This window comes from Ustilago hordei (assembly GCF_900519145.1).
Source record: "Ustilago hordei strain Uho2 genome assembly, contig: UHO2_contig_12, whole genome shotgun sequence".
Classification (NCBI taxonomy): domain Eukaryota; kingdom Fungi; phylum Basidiomycota; class Ustilaginomycetes; order Ustilaginales; family Ustilaginaceae; genus Ustilago; species Ustilago hordei.
Window position 1 is genome coordinate 38,748 of NW_024545263.1, and position 18,797 is coordinate 57,544.

At 52.6% G+C, this 18,797-nt stretch overlaps 9 protein-coding genes across 9 annotated transcripts; 5 read left to right on the top strand and 4 right to left on the bottom strand.

Moving 5' to 3' along the window:
- Window positions 1-1,350: 1,350 nt before the first annotated feature.
- Window positions 1,351-3,075, top strand: UHO2_05074 (uncharacterized protein; the record flags this gene model as incomplete). The annotated part of the gene is made up of 1 exon (XM_041556077.1): window positions 1,351-3,075. The coding sequence occupies one exon, from the start codon at window positions 1,351-1,353 to the stop codon at window positions 3,073-3,075; it is 1,725 nt and encodes a 574-aa protein (XP_041412011.1).
- Window positions 3,076-3,547: 472 nt separating this feature from the next.
- UHO2_05075 (uncharacterized protein) lies at window positions 3,548-4,097 on the top strand (the record flags this gene model as incomplete). The annotated part of the gene is made up of 2 exons (XM_041556078.1): window positions 3,548-3,674; window positions 3,742-4,097. The coding sequence occupies 2 exons, from the start codon at window positions 3,548-3,550 to the stop codon at window positions 4,095-4,097; spliced, it is 483 nt and encodes a 160-aa protein (XP_041412012.1).
- Window positions 4,098-5,971: 1,874 nt separating this feature from the next.
- On the top strand, window positions 5,972-7,105 carry UHO2_05076 (uncharacterized protein; the record flags this gene model as incomplete). The annotated part of the gene is made up of 3 exons (XM_041556079.1): window positions 5,972-6,089; window positions 6,214-6,253; window positions 6,361-7,105. 3 exons carry the CDS (start codon window positions 5,972-5,974, stop codon window positions 7,103-7,105), a joined length of 903 nt encoding a protein of 300 aa, XP_041412013.1.
- A 120-nt stretch (window positions 7,106-7,225) lies between these two features.
- Window positions 7,226-8,632, bottom strand: UHO2_05077 (uncharacterized protein; the record flags this gene model as incomplete). The annotated part of the gene is made up of 1 exon (XM_041556080.1): window positions 7,226-8,632. The coding sequence occupies one exon, from the start codon at window positions 8,630-8,632 to the stop codon at window positions 7,226-7,228; it is 1,407 nt and encodes a 468-aa protein (XP_041412014.1).
- Window positions 8,633-9,765: 1,133 nt separating this feature from the next.
- Window positions 9,766-10,743, bottom strand: UHO2_05078 (putative PRE2 - 20S core proteasome subunit (beta5); the record flags this gene model as incomplete). The annotated part of the gene is made up of 1 exon (XM_041556081.1): window positions 9,766-10,743. One exon carries the CDS (start codon window positions 10,741-10,743, stop codon window positions 9,766-9,768), a length of 978 nt encoding a protein of 325 aa, XP_041412015.1.
- Window positions 10,744-11,543: 800 nt separating this feature from the next.
- Window positions 11,544-12,385, bottom strand: UHO2_05079 (uncharacterized protein; the record flags this gene model as incomplete). The annotated part of the gene is made up of 3 exons (XM_041556082.1): window positions 11,544-11,557; window positions 11,657-11,908; window positions 12,349-12,385. The coding sequence occupies 3 exons, from the start codon at window positions 12,383-12,385 to the stop codon at window positions 11,544-11,546; spliced, it is 303 nt and encodes a 100-aa protein (XP_041412016.1).
- A 1,100-nt stretch (window positions 12,386-13,485) lies between these two features.
- Window positions 13,486-14,901, top strand: UHO2_05080 (uncharacterized protein; the record flags this gene model as incomplete). The annotated part of the gene is made up of 1 exon (XM_041556083.1): window positions 13,486-14,901. The coding sequence occupies one exon, from the start codon at window positions 13,486-13,488 to the stop codon at window positions 14,899-14,901; it is 1,416 nt and encodes a 471-aa protein (XP_041412017.1).
- A 556-nt stretch (window positions 14,902-15,457) lies between these two features.
- UHO2_05081 (putative APG7 - component of the autophagic system) lies at window positions 15,458-17,731 on the top strand (the record flags this gene model as incomplete). Its single annotated transcript, XM_041556084.1, has 1 exon — window positions 15,458-17,731. The coding sequence occupies one exon, from the start codon at window positions 15,458-15,460 to the stop codon at window positions 17,729-17,731; it is 2,274 nt and encodes a 757-aa protein (XP_041412018.1).
- Window positions 17,732-17,971: 240 nt separating this feature from the next.
- UHO2_05082 (putative RPA12 - 13.7 kD subunit of DNA-directed RNA polymerase I) lies at window positions 17,972-18,569 on the bottom strand (the record flags this gene model as incomplete). The annotated part of the gene is made up of 3 exons (XM_041556085.1): window positions 17,972-18,234; window positions 18,354-18,464; window positions 18,554-18,569. 3 exons carry the CDS (start codon window positions 18,567-18,569, stop codon window positions 17,972-17,974), a joined length of 390 nt encoding a protein of 129 aa, XP_041412019.1.
- Between the last annotated feature and the right edge of the window lie 228 nt (window positions 18,570-18,797).

Genomic DNA, 18,797 nt, shown 5'->3' on the forward strand with positions numbered 1-18,797 from the left:
CTTGATGACAAACTCTATGCTGGGCACTCCTTCCACTGCGGGGCAGCCACGTGGGCTGCCTCCCAAGGAATTGATGCTGAGACGATCAAGTTGCTCGGTCATTGGAACTCCGACTGCTACCGATGTTACGTCAATTGATCTGCTGCAGAGCGGCGAGCCATGGTCGCATCAGCACTCTTCAGCACATGCCATGGGCCCCACATCCCTCCGGGTGACTTGTGGCGCAACCCAGTTCTCTAGCTGGGCAGACCCCTGGCCCATTGGCATGACTGCTACCTGCTGTGTGGGCACCACGCCAGTCTCTGGTGGGCCGGGAGCCTCTTGAGCTCGAGGACCTCATGGGTTCTTGCCTGCAATTCACAGCATTTCTGTTCTCTCGTGCTGTTGTGTTTCGACGGGCAAGTCAGCCGGGATGCGAAACAATAATAACTGCACCACAGCAGGTTCAAGCAGTGCTGCACAGGTCATGTGGGAATGATAAAGTTGACGCAGCCATTCAACGCAAATCTGGATGATTAAATCTGCCCAATTGACATTTGCGCTGGCCAAGGTCAAGCGGTCCCGTCACCGTGAAGGTCGGAAAAGTGGAGGCAAAGATGCAAGCGCCGCACTCCCTGATCAGGAGAAGCCAGCTTGTCACATCAAGCGCCGTTTCTGATTCCCGAAAGCTCGGCAATCTAATCCTAAGTACATCAATCCCGCATTCTGCCTGAGCTCCCTCATGACTGTCTGACTATGCTACGTTGCGATGCTGAACATGCCGCCAAGCTGTTCACAAGCTTTTGTTCCTGGACTCGTGTCTAAAGCGAGAGACGTCAGATGGGGCCGAAGCAACCGCCTGATCGCGGAACGGTTCCTTTTCCCAGACCGAACTGGGCCGCATTTCTGAGATTGCCGCGAAGGACAAGATTGCCGTGTTGGCGTCCGTGAGCGAATGGAAGAATAGAAAGGGTCCTCGGTCAAATTTGCAGCTTTGCTCGTCAAACTGGTCAAGACCTGTCCCCGCTTGCACGCACAAGCCAACACATGGATTTGCTCGCTTGTGTTGCAAAGACCCTGACTCGGCGCTTTTCTTCTTGATGCTGTGTGATGATGCTCCGGGGAGCATCGCTCATTGGTTGGGCCCTACGTCAGTCAGTGCTCGCAACCTACTCGTTCGTGTATCCAATCTCTCTATTGCTATCTCGCATTTCGATGGGGATGAGAGCTTCTTCTTGTCCGATCAACACCTTCGTTTCCTCGACCTTCTCTTGCTCCATTCCCGACTCCTCATAAACTCGCCCTGTTGCGTTTCGTGACCGATCTCACCCATACTACCAAGAACGCATCGACACAGGACAAGCAAGCAAGATGGCTGGCATCAACCCATACGCTGCTCGTTCCGAAGAGTCCACCAAAGCCCTGCGCAAGGATGGCTTCCAGCACCCGCCCCAGCTCACCAACGAGCCTATCCGGATCCACCCCCACTCCCTCACACTTTCTCGTTCCACGCCGTTGGTGAGCGACAAGCTCTACTCTGGCTTTGTCGAGCATCTCGGTCGAGGTATCTACGGCGGTATCGTCGACGATCCCAAGAAGCCCAGTCCTTCTTCGATCCTAGAAGTTCAGGACAAAGGCGACGAGCGCACCAAGGGCCGTCTCGCATGGAGAAAGGATGTCGTCAAGATTCTTGCCAAGGACGGCCAACTCGAGATGCCCATCCTTCGTTGGCCAGGCGGCAACTTTGTCAGCAACTACCATTGGCAGGACGCGATCGGTCCCATCTCGCAGCGTCCCAAACGTGTCGAGCTGGCTTGGCTTTCCACCGAGACCAATCACTTTGGTACCGACGAATTCATCGACTACTGCCGCGAGCTCAAAGTTGAGCCCTACTTCTGCATCAACATGGGCACCGGAACTTACGAGGAGGCACTTTCCTGGCTCGAGTACTGCAACGGTACCGGTGACACTTACTGGGCCAACCTTCGTCGCAAGAACACAGGTCGTGACGAGCCGCACAACGTCAAGTACTGGGGGCTCGGAAACGAGATGCACGGCCCATGGCAGGTCGGCTTTCTCAACGCTACCGATTACACCAAGATGGCCAAGAGATGGGCACACGGCATGAAGCTCGTCGACCCTACCATCAAGCTCGTTTCGTGCGGAAACCAAGGTAACTCGGAATGGGATCGTGAGGTTCTCAACGGTTTGATTGGCGTTGTAGACTTCCACTCAATACACCTCTACTCGATGCTGGGCCACGAGCACTATAGCACTGTCCAAGGTTTCGATTATGAGAAGAACGTCTTCGGTCCTGCTGCAGCGGAGCGAGGTATCGAGATCTGTGCTTCGCTCATCGACCTTGCCAAGATCGATAAGGCGCAGTCGTTGCTCGACTGGAACAACCGTGACCAGAAGGTGGCAGCTCGTGACGTCAAGATATGCTACGACGAGTGGAATGTCTGGGACGAGGTCAAAGCTCCTGGCTCGCAGGGTCTCGAGCAGGCTTACGACTACACCGATATGCTTGGTGTCGTTGCATGGCTCAACATCCTCGTCCGCAAATCTAAGGATGTCGGTATCGCATGTATTGCACAGAGCGTCAACGTCATCTCTCCTCTGATGACAAGCCCCGAAGGTCTCCTTTTCCAAACCACTTACTGGCCTCTGCGCCTCTTTGCTCGTTACATGAAGAATGGACGGCTCCTCAACCTCGGCTTCACTCCTGACTCTTATGAGGGACCTACCTATCCTGAATGGATTCAGCACATCACTAAGCCTGCCTACGTTGACTGCGTCGCCATGATTGTGGAAGAAGAGGGTTCCAAGCATGCCAGCATCCGTCTCAGCGTTCTCAACCGACACCCCACCGCTGACTGGAATGGAAAGATTGACTTTGAAGGTTTCGAGATCGAGAGCGTCGAGTCGCACATTGTCTACAGTGATGATCTTTTGGCCAAGAACACGTTTGAGAAGCCTGAAGTGGTTGTTCCCAAGATCACCAAGTACAGCGGCAAGGAATGGGCTGAGAAAGGCTCTCAGCCAATCAGGAAGCACTCGTTTGCTTTCTTCATCTTCGAGGGAACCGTTCTTTAGATAGATTCGACAACTTTGTAATTGTAATCACCCAACGTTGCCTGAACAGGCATTGCGAGCACAGATGGGGTATTGAAAACAAGAAATGACAGTAGAATGCTACAAACTGAGTGTGTCGGATGGAGCTCATCTCCAAGACTGAAGAGATAGCGTCTGAGCAGGCGGTCACATCAAGACGTGTCAGCAAAGCGTAAAGGTCCGAACGAAGGCTGTGACTAGGCATCGGCGAGACTGCGATTGTCATAGGCGCCGCTAATGAGCTTCAGACTTTGCTCCATTTCTCTTCAGTCACGGTGGTGATGGCGATTCTGCTAACGTCAGGAGCGTGTCGGAGAGGATTGTGAGGTTGCATCACGCGCTGAAGCGCAACGGTCTCGTGTGATTCGGCATCACGAGCTGCCAGGTCCGAGTCGCACGTAAGAGTTCGAGCACGGGCGTCCTGGCCCTCATGGCGATGCTTGAGAGTAACGACATGATGCTCGAGCTCGGCCAATTCAATCTGCGACTGGTTGTGAGTCTTGTCGACTTCCTTATCGTCGTCCGTGTCAAAGCTTCGCTGAGTGGTGAGGAACTTGTTCAACGTTCCTTAACTGCGGAAGGTATGCACATGGTTCGAAGCCATCTTCTGTCGATTTCGGTCGGCCCAAATTGCTGGCCAGAGTGTAGCTGTTGAGGTTGTCGAAAACGCGATAAATGATGGACACAAAAAGATGGGTGAAAAAAGCGTCGTCAGGAGTCGCTGGATCAATGTGAGAAGCAGGCAATCGAAACTTACCGAAAGCCGCGCTGATGGCTGTCAGCGGCACAAAGGTTGCAAAGACGCAGCCTTCAATCCAGGGCTTCTACAAAAGAGCCGGCTTTACAATGAGGGTAACGAGCTGGAAAGACGGAATGAGGAAGGAGGCCAGGGCGCTGATCAAGATGCGTCGGAGCGTTTCGAGGAAGTTGCGAGAGACGCGCTTATGCTCACGCCAGCCCCATCCGAGCTCGTACAGCTCGAAGCAAAAAAGACGGTGCAGTAAAGCTTAACCGCTAGCATGAGGCTCCATTCGGTAAGCGCCCACTGTTCCTTGTTGACTCGGACAACAATGTCAGGTATGTCGGTGGCGACGAGGCCTCATTTATAAACGAAGTGAACGTAGTAAACGTAGTGGAGATTTGGAAAGAAACGGGCTGCTCATACCTTCCCGGACGGACCTAGGTTCTTTCCTCTGCCCTTAGCCTCTTATAACATGTACTTAGTCCCGCTCTTGATCAGGAATGTACAAACTACAGTTGTCCCCATGGTAGTGAGCTGTGCAAACGCAGCACCATCTGTGCGGAAGCTGGCGACAGGCGTAAGGGAGCGACTTTCGAACGAAAAGGTTGTCCTCCTGGCAACGATTGGCAGACACGGGCCACAAGCATCGAGATGAAGGTCCGCCCGTCGCGTGCGAAATCAGCTGCACACCTCCGAAGGGGTTGCTAAAGTAGATTCCACTGCCAGCATTTTGGAGGGAAGATTTTCGACAGAAACGGTCAGTTGAACGGCGATCCTGCTTGCAAAAACCTCGTGGGAAAGAATTGCATGCAGACCTTGCAATGATTTCGACAACGACAAGGGTGGTGGGTGGCACTTTTGCTGGTGTCGTCGAGGCGCTCACGTGTGGCTGCAGCAGCAAAGCAGTAAAAGCATGTGAGCTCTAGTCCGATCTCACATGGACGCCAGCTTGGCTCACTCAATTCCGTACTATATTGCCCGGATCGACTGTCGCGATAGACCTTGGCATACTGGCTATCAGACATCTGACATAGTTTCCCTGCTATGTTCCAGCCTTATCATCCTTGTATCATATATGTATACACAGAACACTAGAACATAAATATACTGGTCATTATCTTGTACTTAGTTCTCATACATTATTACAATCGATAATTGTGATCAACGCTATTTATCGCACGTACTGCAACAAAAGCGCCTTAATTGAAGATAACAATTAATACATGGCATTATCGGGGTCACGATCAGACTCCCTTTACAACAGCCATATGTTCTATGTAATGCTTAGTTTTCATAGTGTGAACCTAAATGACAAACACATATATATACTCCATTCCCCACTCTAGTCCTATCCGAGACAGGACATGTCACTTCATTCATACTCCTGTGTTGCTATGATACTGAGTGCCACTGAGCTGTCACCATGACAACAATCATGTACCTCATTGTGCTTCTCACTTAAGTAAGCCTCCTGTGCCTCGGTGTCTCGGCCGTGACACGTGCATCTTGCTTGGGATGCCGACGCATCTTCAACTGCCTTGCAGCGGCCCATCCGATCTGGTCCCTGCATAAGCTGTCAAGAAAACTAAAATAATAATAAATAAATAAAAGATAAATAAAATAAAATAAATGAAAACACCCCTCAAGTTTATTTTACGCTCAAGCCACCTTGGACACATCGATTGTTCCGCGGTTTCCTCCCCCTCTCTCTCCCTCCATCCTTCACACTGTCACCTTGTTCATTGCCTGTCACTGTGATTCGAAAAAGAAGCAACACACGAACTCCGACAAGCTATATCCTCACTTCAATCCAAGCCCTGGAAGCGTGTTGCATGGTGACGGTTACCAAGCCACTTGACCACGGTCCGGTACAACGAGAGAAGCTCTCCAGCCTTCCCGCGTAGATCGCTGGCAATCCAGAAGGTCTACCAACCACGGCCTCCGTTCAAGCACGCCTTTGTCGTTCCTGGATCGTCGTTCTGACTTGTTCGGCAGTTCGGATCTTGCTGCATCAGGACCACAAGCGTTGCTGCTTATCGACTTGGGCGCACGCCGTTGCAATCACCACGCCGTTTGCGAGCGTGAGGAGACAAGGCAGCAATCTTGGAGACACTCATGCTGGTCCTTGGAAACAGCATGGAAGTTGGCGCAGATTCGTTTCGTCAGGCGTTACGCCAAGCACGGCACCCAATTGCCCTGGCTGGTGCAGGTCTGAGTGCCGCCAGTGGCATTCCCACCTTTCGAGGAGCTGGAGGTACGTCTTCTTACAACTTTGCTGACGACAGGCTCAGTCTGTTCTCTCGACCTGACCTTATTCCACACCTCACTTTATGCCTGCTGGATGCCATCTCTTCCGTGTGATCGTACCTGCACTCTAGGCCTATGGCGTCAGCATGATGCACTGTCTCTTGCAACACCGTGAGTAGCCGCCATCTGCCCTTTGCTGCCGACTTGTTGCAACATTTCATCGCAACCTCTTCTGACAACCGAATGGCATTGGCTATTCCTATGCCCTGCTTTCCCAGTGAAGCGTTCAAAAGAGATCCGAGCAAGGTCTGGCAATTCTACCACTATCGAAGATCCGTTGTCATTTCAGCAGCGCCCAATGCCGCACACTTGACCATCGCCAAATTGCTGATGGACTCCAACTCGCAGCTGAAATCCGTCCGCAGTCGGATCATGCCGAACGCACAGTCTTTTCACCTCATCACCCAGAACATTGACGGCTTATCCGCTCGAGCTTTGCAAGAGGTTGTCTCTGACTCTTCCTCTACAGAAGCAAAAGCCTCCATCAGAGCAGCCACAGACTCGATCATCGAGATGCACGGCAACCTCTTCAAGACTATCTGCACCAACTGTGGCGATGCTCATTTCGACAGGCGCCAGCCCCTTTCTGAAGACCTGGCTGGCACCGAAGACCTCTCTGGCCAGTACAAGGCGATACCCACGGAACGCTTGCCGCGTTGTACCAAATCTGCTTGTGGCGGCTTGCTCAGACCAGGAGTCGTATGGTTCGGCGAGTCCATACCTGAACTCGATCGCATTCAGCCGCTCATCTCCCGATGCGACCTCATTCTCGTTCTTGGCACCTCTTCCGCTGTCTATCCCGCAGCTGGATTTGCAGATAGGGTCAAGCACACCAACAACGGCAAGGTGGCTGTCTTCAACATTGATGATCCTTCGACAACGTCTTCTGCCGATGACGACCTTGATTGGTACTTTGCAGGTCCAATCGAGAAGCTTCTACCTGAAGTTCTTCTCAGTCTTTGATCCTTGACACACGCTCAGTACAGATCAATCACCTACGCACACAGGCACACACAGACGGAACAACGACATCGAATGAGAGTAGATCCAACTACTTTCTAGTGTTCCACTACACTTTGCTCTTCAGAGCTCAAGGTTGGTCTTGCCCATGTCCTGGATCCAGGGTCGGAAAAAGCCGTCGACCGTCTCCTTGCTCTGGTACTCAGTCCATGTCGGGTTGGTCAGACCCCAGCTGTCGTTGTTAAACACGACGTTCTGACGAATGTGGTAGCTTCCAGCAAGAGACCAATGCGCCCAGCCGATCTTGTTCTTAGTGGTAAAGTCACGCAAGCACTTCTGCATAATCACGTTGCCGTAACTCGAGTCCTGTGCATCACCAAACTCGGTCAACAGAGTCGGCAAGGTGATCTTGGCAGGAGGGCAGCTGTTAGGGTCGGAGAAGTCGGTCGAGTTGTTGCAAGAGTCTGGGCGAGCCGATTCGCCAAGCGCGTTGAAGCCGAAGCGGTAAAGTCCTGCTTGGATCGCACCGCAGTTTTCGAGGTGGTCCTGGTAGTAGGTCGACATCTTGTACGCATGCAGCTCGAGCACAGCCTTGTTGGCCTTGCCAAACTTGGTGTTGGCGATATCGGCGTAGACGGGAGGAAGCGACTCGGCATTAGCCACCCTGTCCATGTCGGTGTTGACGTAAGGAGCGGTATACAGGTTAGCTTGAGTGGTGAGGGCAGAGAGATCAATGTCGTAGTCCAAACCGCTGATGGTGATCAGAAGGTTGGGGTTGGTGGCGTGGATGTTCTCGGCAGCCTCCGACACGTTGCCCCACCATGTGTTCCAGTTGTACTCAAGCCCGGGCTTGACCGCCGATTTTCGCAGCTCGTTGCGCAGAGACATTGAGACAATGTTGGAGTGCTTCTTGGCCCATTCCGCCATGTATCTATGACCACGATGCCACTTGCTAACGTCAAAATCCATATCACCAAACCATGCATTGCCGTCGTCGTGACTACAGCACCAGATGGCTCGGCTGATGTGGTTGTCGAGATGCATCAGCATCCCCTGCTTCTTCTCCTCCTCAGCAATCATTGAGTAGACCTCGAGACGGGTGGTCGAGTTGGTAATCTGTGGGTTGTTCTTGTTGATCATCTCCATGATGCGAGTACCATTGTCCTCGCCAAGAGCGTAGAGGAGTGCATGCTGGACAGTGATGTCGGTGCCGTTGTTCTCGTAGATCTGGTCGATCATCTGGATAGGGTAGGTGTGACGGACAAAGTTGTAGCCAACGTACTTCATCATGCTGACAATGTCGGCGATCGATCGGAACTCGATACCTTCGGGGATCGTGGTTTCGCCGGAACCAGGCCAGTTGGTGCCCACAAAGATGACGGGCTCGCCGTTGGCATTTTTGACCTGGTTACCTTCTGTCTTGAAGGGGCCGTGAGGCCACTCATCGCGACGAATGGGTGTGGTAGCCGCAAGTGCGGTCTGCACTGCCGCTGCTGCCAAGGGGAGAAATGTCAAGAGATTCAGCTTCATGGTGGTCTATCTACCTGAGGCAGGAGTGAAGTGGCGTCGATGTTGGAGCAAGAGAGGTGCAATACGAAGCTCTCTTATAACCTGTTGAGGCAACAGGCTTCAACGAATCTCATCCAGTGCTCGAAAATCAGGAGCACGACGCCATTCGATGCCCATCCTGCGCTTCTGAACACACCGAGTCGATGCCAAAGCGCAGATGTGCAACCTGGAGCCGATGCGGTCAAGTAGCATGGAGGATGCTAAGCGAGCTCCCAAGGGGTGTAGTTCGAGATGCGGAGCCTCCACAAGGCTATAGTTCGTAGGCTCGGTGAGTTCTCAGTCTTCGACGAGACCATGAGGAGGTAATGAGAGGCGGGGAAACACCGAAACATTGTGCGAGAAGAGTGGAGTACCGGTCCACCCGGACAGGATTACTCTTAATGGCATTCGTCGGCGTTCGCCTAGGATATGCTTTGTTCTGTTCTTCTCGGATCGAATTGCAACAAGCTCTGCCAAGCCTGCAAGCCAAGTGACGGAAGCTTGCGTCGATTGTTGGCAGGAGAGTGTGGGGTAAGAGAAGGAACAGCAGATGGTAAAGAAGCGGGGATGGAAAAGAGATCTCCGATGCGGGGGGTTGACAGCCGAGGCTGCCGCCGCTCCACAAATCTGCTTCCATCGCTTTTCCTTGCCGCCGTGCAGAGGCAATACGCTGGGAATTGCGCCGGCGTTTGGTCTCGATCGTCCGATTCCACCTTGACCCCCTTGCGAGCCCTGAAAGAGGGTATGGAAAAGCTAATCCACTGCCACAAATAGCATCCAATCGCTTTGCCCTTGTCACTACGCGAGTACTCATTCGGACGAGTCAAGAAGCCACCTCCGTCGTAGGCCGCATGGCTGGCTCATGACGATCATGATGGCTGGGTTGAGACTGAGTGGACCCCCTTTTCAATATGCCTCACGAAGCTGCACATTGTTTCATCTGATGGGTCCATGGCCAGCAGCAAAAATCAAGTCCACTCAACAATGAGCTCAGCTGCTGAATCGAATCACGATCATGGTGCGTGAACATTGGGCTTGACGTTGACTGGCCGCCACGATATTGTACAAAGCCTTGAAATGCAACATGGTGAAAAAAGTCATAAAAGTCAGCAGGATCATGCCTGTTCAGGTCGGACCTGTGCAGCAAGAGGCTGCTCATCTGCGAATCTCCCACCCTGACCACTGACACTCTGTCCTGGCTGTGCCTCGAGTTTGGACGAGAGACCCTTGGTTCGCACTTCCCATCCGTATCCTCCGCCTGGCGCACCAGGAACGTTGTCGCCCGGCCCGTCGTAATGCAGCTTCGAGACGTCATAGTTGGCAATGAACTCCCATCCGTTCTCGCGCACGTGGTAGAGGTTGACGGTGTTACCCGAGTATGCATCACGATGAGCAGCGGCGTAAATGGAGCGTCGACCAAGCTCCTGTGCTTCCTCATCCGACAAATCCCACTTGTAGCCCTGATCAAGCACACCGTAGGCAAAAGTGGAACCGGAACCAACACTGAATACGTCACCCTTGAGACGAGTGCCATCCGAATCAACGTAGAAGAGAGCAGGGCCTGTTTTGTCCCACCCACAGATCATAGTTCCCATGGACAAGCCCATGCCCTTGTACGAATAGACGAGATTGCTGAGATATTTGCTGGCGGCAGCGACCGAGATACGCTCCTTGTTTCGGAGCTCGTGAAGTCGACACTGGATACCGAGGTAAGTCTCCCAGTACTGGCAATCGGCAGCACCACCGGCCATGGTTCCGAGAAGGTATGGGTTGATTTCGATGACCTTCTTGACTGTCCCTGAAGCAATGTAAGAGCCAGCAGTAGCTCGCGAGTCGACGCATACGATGATGCCGCCTTTGAAGCGGAAAGCAAGTGTGGTTGTACCGTGCGCCAGCTTGATCTTGGCCGCTGGATTAGAGGAGTCGACATCGGTGTACTGTGACAAGAAGGTCGCTGGATCCATGTTGGGGAGATCGAACTGGCCGGGAGCACCCATGAGCTGGTCATATGCGGCACCAGTGCTTCCATGCATAGCATCGCCGCTGAAGGACGAGCTGGACGGCTGGTCGAAGCGGGATAGTAACGAATTCATGTTTGAGAAGCTGAATGAACTCTCTGTCGTGATGTGCTGATGGGAAGTTCTTGGTGCTTGTACGAGTTCGAGGCGGTCAGGTGAGCTGTTAGCCTGACGATATTTTCGGTGTAAAGCTTTTCGTTGGTGTACGAGGTGTTGAGAAGAGACGGCGATAGTGTCAAGTGTTAGTTAGCTGTGTAGTTACTGGAGTTGCGGACGTGCCACTTTGAGAGTTGCCTGTGCTTTCAGGGCTGCGCCTTCCTGTACGCGTTCAAAGGTGATCGACCTCTGCTCAATGTGGAGTCGAGATTTAGGTCGAGTGTGTTACAAGAAGGGAATTAACATGATGAAGCCTATTTTTGGAAGGCCCTTGTTTCAATCAGCACCGACCCATCTTCAGGCTTGAAAAGATGTCGGACAGAGGGTTTTGCGGAATGTTGACCATCCAAGCTTGTTAGCACAAGCGTATGTTTGAGGGACCTCGCTGATAAAGTATCAACGCAGTTCATGGTTCAGCAGCCTTGGAGTTGTGCCAAAAGAGAGCAGCCATCACAGTATGTCAGAGCAGCGAGGTTGGATAAAGATCATTCAAAAGAAACATATGTACAAGTTCATAAAAAACATGAGATCGCAAACAGAGCGCGAGGAGGGCCCTATGAAGGCGAGGGCGAGGTATGCGGGAGTTAAAGAAGCGCGGTAGTAATAACTTCCGAGGATATACAAGGATGATGGTGAGGACTCGCCACGGATCCGTCAGACGTTAAGTACTGGCAAATATCCGACAGCAAGATCACTGAAGCGATGCTACGCATGGCCACTTAGAACATGCAGTCTGTAGATGTGGAAATGAGAGTGTATGAGAAGAGGATATCGAGTCAGACGGGTGGCTGAGCGAGATGAAAACTTGGCATAAGAGATGTCAGATACTTACCAAGACAGAGGTCTTCGAGACAGCAACATGCGAGCATACCGGCACAGCAGGCGCAGCAAGCAGTTCCTCCGCCAGCTCCGCCGCCCTTCTTCTGGGGCTGCTGAACGTAGACGGGCTGAGGCTGAGGCTGAGGGTGGTAGCCGCCCTGCTGAGGCTGGCCACCGTAAGCCTGCTGAGGAGGAGGTGGGTAGTAACCCTGCTGAGGCTGACCGTAGCCCTGCTGAGGAGCGCCGTAACCCTGCTGAGGGTAGCCTGTAGGAATGGACAAGCGGAAAGTGGCAAAGTGATTAGAAGGACGAAAAGTTGTGTCAATAACAAATCCATGTAGATAAGGCGGAAATAGAGCAAGCCGGCTAAAGTTGCGTATCCATCCATATCATCAGACAGCTTGGCAGGTCCACATCAAGTACTGATGTCGGAGTCAACGACCGGTACAGTACAGTAGCAAGCCAAGCTATTTCCACGACCTGGCCTTGCCACCGTGACTCGGTGATGCTGGTTGAGGATCCCGAAATCGAGCGAATCTATAGAGCTGGACTTGATCATAGATAACACGCAGGATGGGGGTTCTGTGGTGTTACGAATGCATGCGAGCTTATCATTCGTCGTGTGTGGATGGATGTACTTCGTCTGTAGCTGACACCGATGTGGGTGGCGCCGCCGTCTCTAGCCAAGTTGCAAAGGATACGTACCGCCGCCCTGGCCACCGTAATAATCCTTGGCCGACATGTTGATGTAGTGTGTGTGCTGCTGTGTATGCGTTGCTGTGGTTGATAAGGTGACTGGAGAATTGAGGACGAATGCGGTAGATGATCAGATGTCGTTCAAATAAATAAGAGATGATGGAGTGCCGAGTGGTTTGCTTTCTGACTTTCTGTCTCGCAATAGGCTGAGAGCAGCGCTGTGCCGACCGCGTAAATTTAGTTGGTGTCTAATTTCAGGCGAGAGGGCACAGTGGCAACACAGCAGTTGGCCGGCTAGCTCAGCTTCTCTTTTTGTTTTTCTTTTGTTTTTTGCCTCTGATTTTTTAGAGGGTCTCTGGTCTAGAATATTATAGCAACGCCAAAGGAAAAACACAGCCATGCTGCCACACCCACGTTCCCACTCTTCGAAGTGGGCTGTGCATTTCAACAGACTAACTGTGCCGAACATAGATGGTCAAATTCAGCTTCCCCAACACACAAAGGAAAGATCCTCTCTTGCTTTTCGGCCTCCCACTTGCCAAGGTCACTCGCCAAGTCCCATCGCCAAGGGCAAGTCTGTTCAAATGAGCTTACAGATAGCACACACACACAAACCATACCGAAGCCATCTTGTTAAGCTGCCCTATGGGCCATGAGTGCGTTTCTTGTCTGTCATTGTGAGCTGTCATCCTTCCTTTGTGGTGCCCACTCTCACTTGAAAGCAGCAATGCTGATAGTAGCCCTCTTTCCTCCTATCACGCACAGCCGAAAGGAGATGCGATGTCTGCCGGAGTCGAGGCTATTTTACACTTTGCATGCATCGACGTGGTCGAAGCAGGTCCTCTCTTATCGTACGAGAAAGAGATCAACTGCTTCTCTGTTCGGGACTCGGGCCAAAACAAAGCATGGAACTGTTCACTTCCTATTGATTGTCAAGACAACCTTCGATATGGCAGCCCAACGCCAACACCTTCCCTAGCTCGAGAGACACAGCATCCATACAGCGAAGCTGGCTCCGCACACGCTTCCGCCTTCTCCTGAGGCTCCAAGCTGTGGTTGGTGATCCAGCTGCGCTTTCGACAGGATCTCTTGACGATCCGAGCTTGCTTCTTACTTGCTTTCGGCGAGGGCTCCAAGGCAGCCAACATGGCGCCACCAGGTCACGCTGCTAGCGTTCCCAACGTCCCTGGACGCAAGGTCGACAACCCGGAGCAGCTCAGCTTTCTTCGTGATCACGTTCGTGACCTCTGTCGTCTCGATCACGCGCGCTTCCCCGGTGCACAGCCTGTCTCTTTCGAAAAAGCTTCCATCGATCTCCTCCAATCCGAAGACTACTGGGTCTGCGAAAAGTCGGACGGCCAACGTGTTCTCATTCTCACCGTCATCCCATCGTTCACGGGGATTCAAGAGGTGTTTCTTATCGATCGAAAAAATGACTACTACAAGGTGGAAGGTGTCGTCTTTCCTCATCACATGCCCAAAGATCCTGAAGTGGCTCGTGTCCAAGGCATGCGCAACCATACCTTGATGGATGGAGAGCTGGTCATCGATACCGACGCCAGTGGTAAGCAAAAGCTCGTGCTTCTTCTCTTCGACCTCATCGTGCTCGACCGCGAACTTCTGGCGAATCGTCCGTTCAGCAAGCGCTACAGTCGTCTCAAGAGCTTTGTCTATCCTCCTTACGCCGACTATCTCAAACGCAATCCTGCCGCAGCAGCGCGTCGCCCTTTCGACATGCAAGTCAAGAAGATGGACTTGGCCTATGGTATCCAGATGGTTCTGTACGAAACCGTGCCCAACCTTTTACATGGCAACGATGGCCTCATCTTCACCTGCCTGAACAGCGGCTACGTCATGGGAACCCATCCCAAGATTCTCAAGTGGAAGCCACCAAACGAAAATACAATCGACTTCAAGCTCATTCTCCGCTTTCCACCAGACCTGGAACGTGACCCACGCGGCAACCTTCCGAACCTCTCGCTCATGCCTTTCTTTGAGTTGCATCAGTATCTAGGCGATTCTGCAAATGAAGATTACGAGTTCTTCGACGAGCTCTGGGTCGAGCCGGAGGAGTGGAGGCAGATGGTCGACTCCGGAGAGCAGTTCGACGACCGTATTGTCGAATGTGTATGGAACGTCGATCCGCAGCCTGCGACCGAACCTTACATCTCTCAACATTTGTCGCTGCCGCCAAGGTGGAGGATGATGCGCATCCGTGATGACAAACATCATGGAAACCATCGATCCATCGTCGAAAAGATCCTCAAATCAATTCGTGACGGCGTTGAAGCTGACGAGCTCGTCAAAGCGGCCCCCGCAATTCGTGCAGCCTGGAAGACAGCAAAAAGAGAGAAGCGACGCCAAGAAGGCGGGCAAGTACCTGTCTCCAACGCTGCGACGACTCCCTCGAATCCTTCCTCATCTCAGCCTGCATCAACTCAAAGCAATGGACTTGAGGCCTTTGATGCCTCCATGCCTTTCGGTGGCATGGCATACCGTGGAGTCAAGGGCAAAGCACCACCATTAGCATCCGGCGGTCCACCAGGTCTTATTCGAAGATGATCTTGGCATTGCTTGCACCTTGCTATTTTTGGCCTCTCGGAAGGCATCTTAGTGTGTATGCCTTTGTCGCTTGGTTTCTGTTCCAATCTTCACCACCTTTGTTGTATTTATAGCATCTCTCCTTTGTTAGCAAGCTTAAATGCCAGTTTGCGTACGTCTGACATTGACTCGCACTTTGTGACAACGAGCTGGATTCGATCTTCCGCTCAGCAACCACTGTTGCCACTTCACGCAAGGACACGAAAACGAACAGCGAAAAAGAGCTTCCCGAATTTGCACCTCGAAAAAATGGCTCGAAAATTGTGAGGCGCAGGACAACACGGGCCAAAAGCTCAAGCCTGGACCCTGTCCGAGACCCTTGCTTTGCTCAGTCGAGTTGGCACCATCCTTTGACCTTTCCATTTGCTACACAACCATCATCAACCCCGGCTCCTGATCGTACGCTTAACATTTTACCTGCGACACTGGAGTGTACCTGACAACCTCTTCGTTGTGAAGCCCGCCGTCCGCACGTCAATAGCGGATCATCATCACCACTCAAGCCAATACGCCACCAATGACCATACTCAAGTTTGCGCCGTTCAGCACCAACATTCATCCGACTTTCTGGCATGAACTTTCATCGCTCAAGATCGACAAGCTTCAACTTAGCGATGAGTCGGTGGACATTATCGCTCGCTACTCCGCAGGTAAAGTTGTCCTGGATCGTCAGACTGGTGAAGCAGTGTCGCTTGGCAGTCAGATCAGCTTGGACGCGACCAGTTTGCAAAGCGACAAGGTGTCGCACGACTCGAATGCCACCCAGATTGCTTCGACATCCGAATCCACTCTTCCGCCATCTGCTTCACAAAACGAATTCGTGCTCTTTGCTCGTGGCATCCTCAAGAACTTCAACACCATCGAAGCTTTCCGCAATGCAGACAAGCAGGCAATCTTTGATTCGACCCTCCAAGACATCTGGAAGGGCCTGGCTACTAAGGAGCAGCATCCCGAACCCTTTTTGACCTCCTTCTTGGCTCTCACCTTCGCGGATCTCAAGAAATACAAGTTCTACTACTGGTTTGCGCATCCTGCCCTCGTCACGAACCCGCCCTGGGAGCTCGCCGACGGCGGTGTGGGCGCAGACGCTTGGAAGCCGATTGATTCGATCTTCGAGTCTGCTCATTGCAACATTCTCGCGACATGGATACTACAAAACAGTGAAGCAAAGGGCTTCTTCCTGTTCAAAGCAGCACGCCGTGGAGATGCTCAGTGCGGTAGGATATCCACATTCGATGCCTTCTTCAAAGGAGTGCCGGAGGACGAGCGCTACATCGGCTTTGTGGATCCATCAGGTGCATCACAGACCCCGGGTTGGCCACTCCGCAATCTCCTCGCGTATCTTCACGCCCACTTTGGTGTCGAAGAGGCCCAAGTGATCTGCTGGAAAGATGAGCCGGGAGCCGGGTTTACAGCGATAGAGCAGCAGAATCGGCTTCGCAGTGTGGTGGGCCACGTCCGTCTTCCAGCCGCCATCGCCGCAAAAGATGGCGATGGCCCGTCGATTTCAGGACTTCAATATGGAGGCAAAGCAACAAGGATCACTTGCAAGGCAAACGACCCTTCCTTGCCGAGTGGAGTGGGCTGGGAGAGAAATGTACAGGGCAGATTGGCTCCAAAGGTAGCAGATCTCGGCCCCATCATGGATCCAAGAAAGCTAGCAGATCAGGCGGTCGACCTCAACCTCAAACTCATGCGCTGGAGAATCATGCCCGAGATCAAGCTCGAGACCATTCAATCCACCCGCTGCCTCCTTCTTGGTGCAGGAACGTTGGGCTGCTACGTTGCTCGCGCCTTACTTGGCTGGGGTGTGCGTCAGATCACGTTGGTAGACTCAGCCAAAGTCTCCTTTTCGAATCCAGTGCGACAGCCGCTCTTCGATTTTGAAGATTGTCTCGACGGCGGACAGCCCAAAGCAGAGTGCGCAGCGAAAAAGCTGATGCGTATTTATCCAGGTGTGGAAGCCAAAGGTATCAGCCTTAGCATACCCATGCCGGGACACCCAGTACCACCAAGCAGTGAGCAACAGGTCAAGGCGGATGTTGAAAGATTGGAAAAGCTGGTGGACGAGCATGATGTCATTTACCTTCTCATGGACTCGAGAGAAAGTCGATGGCTTCCGACAATGTTGGGCGCAGCCAAGTGCAAGCTGGTGATCAATGCTGCGTTGGGATTCGACAGCTACTTGGTGATGCGTCATGGTGCCCCGCCCGACTCTGTCAATGCGAGCGTACCGGCGGTGCAAGGAACTGATGCGAGCAAGAGCTGGCACGGGCGTCTTGGCTGCTATTTTTGCAACGATGTGGTGGCTCCATCCGACTCGCTGACCGATAGGACGCTAGACCAGATGTGCACAGTCACGCGACCTGGTCTCGCAGCAATCGCAGGTGCGTCCGCAGTCGAGCTGATGGTCTCAGTGCTGCAACATGATCTGGGTCTGCACGCACCAGCCACGGCGGGCGAATCATCGAGGCAAGGCGTGGAGGATGCACAGGCCATTGCAAATGCCACGACCGTCCTCGGCATAGTTCCACACCAGCTACGCGGGTTCTTGGCGCTGTTCAACACGCTGAGAGTTGTTGGACAAGCATACGATCGTTGCACCGGCTGTAGTGCTTCCGTGGTCGAAGCTTATCGGTCGAAGGGATTTGAGATGCTTCTTCAAGCTTTCAACGAAGATAAGTATTTGGAGCAACTGACTGGGCTGGACAAGATGTACGAGGAGGCTGAAGAGCTTGAAGCTGCGTTGGATTGGGATGTTGAGGATGAGGACGAAGATGACGCTTTCTGAGACCGAACAGCGGGCGTCGATATGTGAGACGAGAAAGTGGAACACAAATTGAACGGATTGCTGAGGACTAGTAATACACTGTGACAAGGGGAATCAATAAAATGCAAAGAGAAACGGAGCGATGAATGTGCAGCGAAGCGGAAAGGCTGGGTACCACGTGAGCTCGAATGATGCTGTGTGGTGACGGAAGATGCCTGTGACTGGATGAGACACATGGGTGTTAGCTGAGCGCTCGTGCACTCAGTTGTTCTGGCTGAACTTGTAGCCGCACTTTGGACAGTCGTAAAAGACGGTTGTACCTTCGTCTGCCGAGCGGAGCTGAAGTGTGTGGAAGTTCATCTCGTCATTGCCGCAACCAGGGCACTTTTCCTTGATGGTGGCCTCTTGTGGCTTGTTATCGTCGCCGAGTGCAGCTGCTGTGTTGACGAGTTGACGCTTCTGACGCAGTGCCGATGGGAATGCCGAAGGGTGAGAGCGTGTGACGATGGAAAGGTTGTCGTAGACTGTGATGATCAAGTCGAGTCGAGAAGAGCAAAGAGAAGAAGGGGAGAAAGCTGGTCAGTCAGCTAGTCTAAGCCTGGATCAATACGTCGAGATGCTGCAACCAACAATGTAAACTCACCTTTGGCATTCTGTACAGCTCCGCATGGAGCACATCTGATCAAGTCTTCGTCACCGGGGACGTCGAGCAGCGAACCGCAGTTCGGGCAGAACAGAAGCGAGCCAATCTTGTCTGTGTGCATGAAAAGGTGCGCCAAAGCGGTCGACGTAAGCCAAACTGATGCAGAGCGAGGAACCGCATCTGGTTTCAGTGGGACATACCTGGAAGCGCTGACATGACGGTTGTTGTTGTTGTCGTCGTCGTCGTTGTTGTTGTGGCAGCAGCGAGCTGTCGAATCCGGAGAAGACTGGATTATAAGAAGCGAAAGGTTCAGAAGATGATGTTGCTGCACCCTCAAACCAAGAAGAAAAAAAAAAAAAAAAAAAAAAAATTCCCGAGAAGAAAGCAGCAGACCGAGAACGGACCCTTGCTAACCCTTACTGGTTACCATCATACTAAGACCTC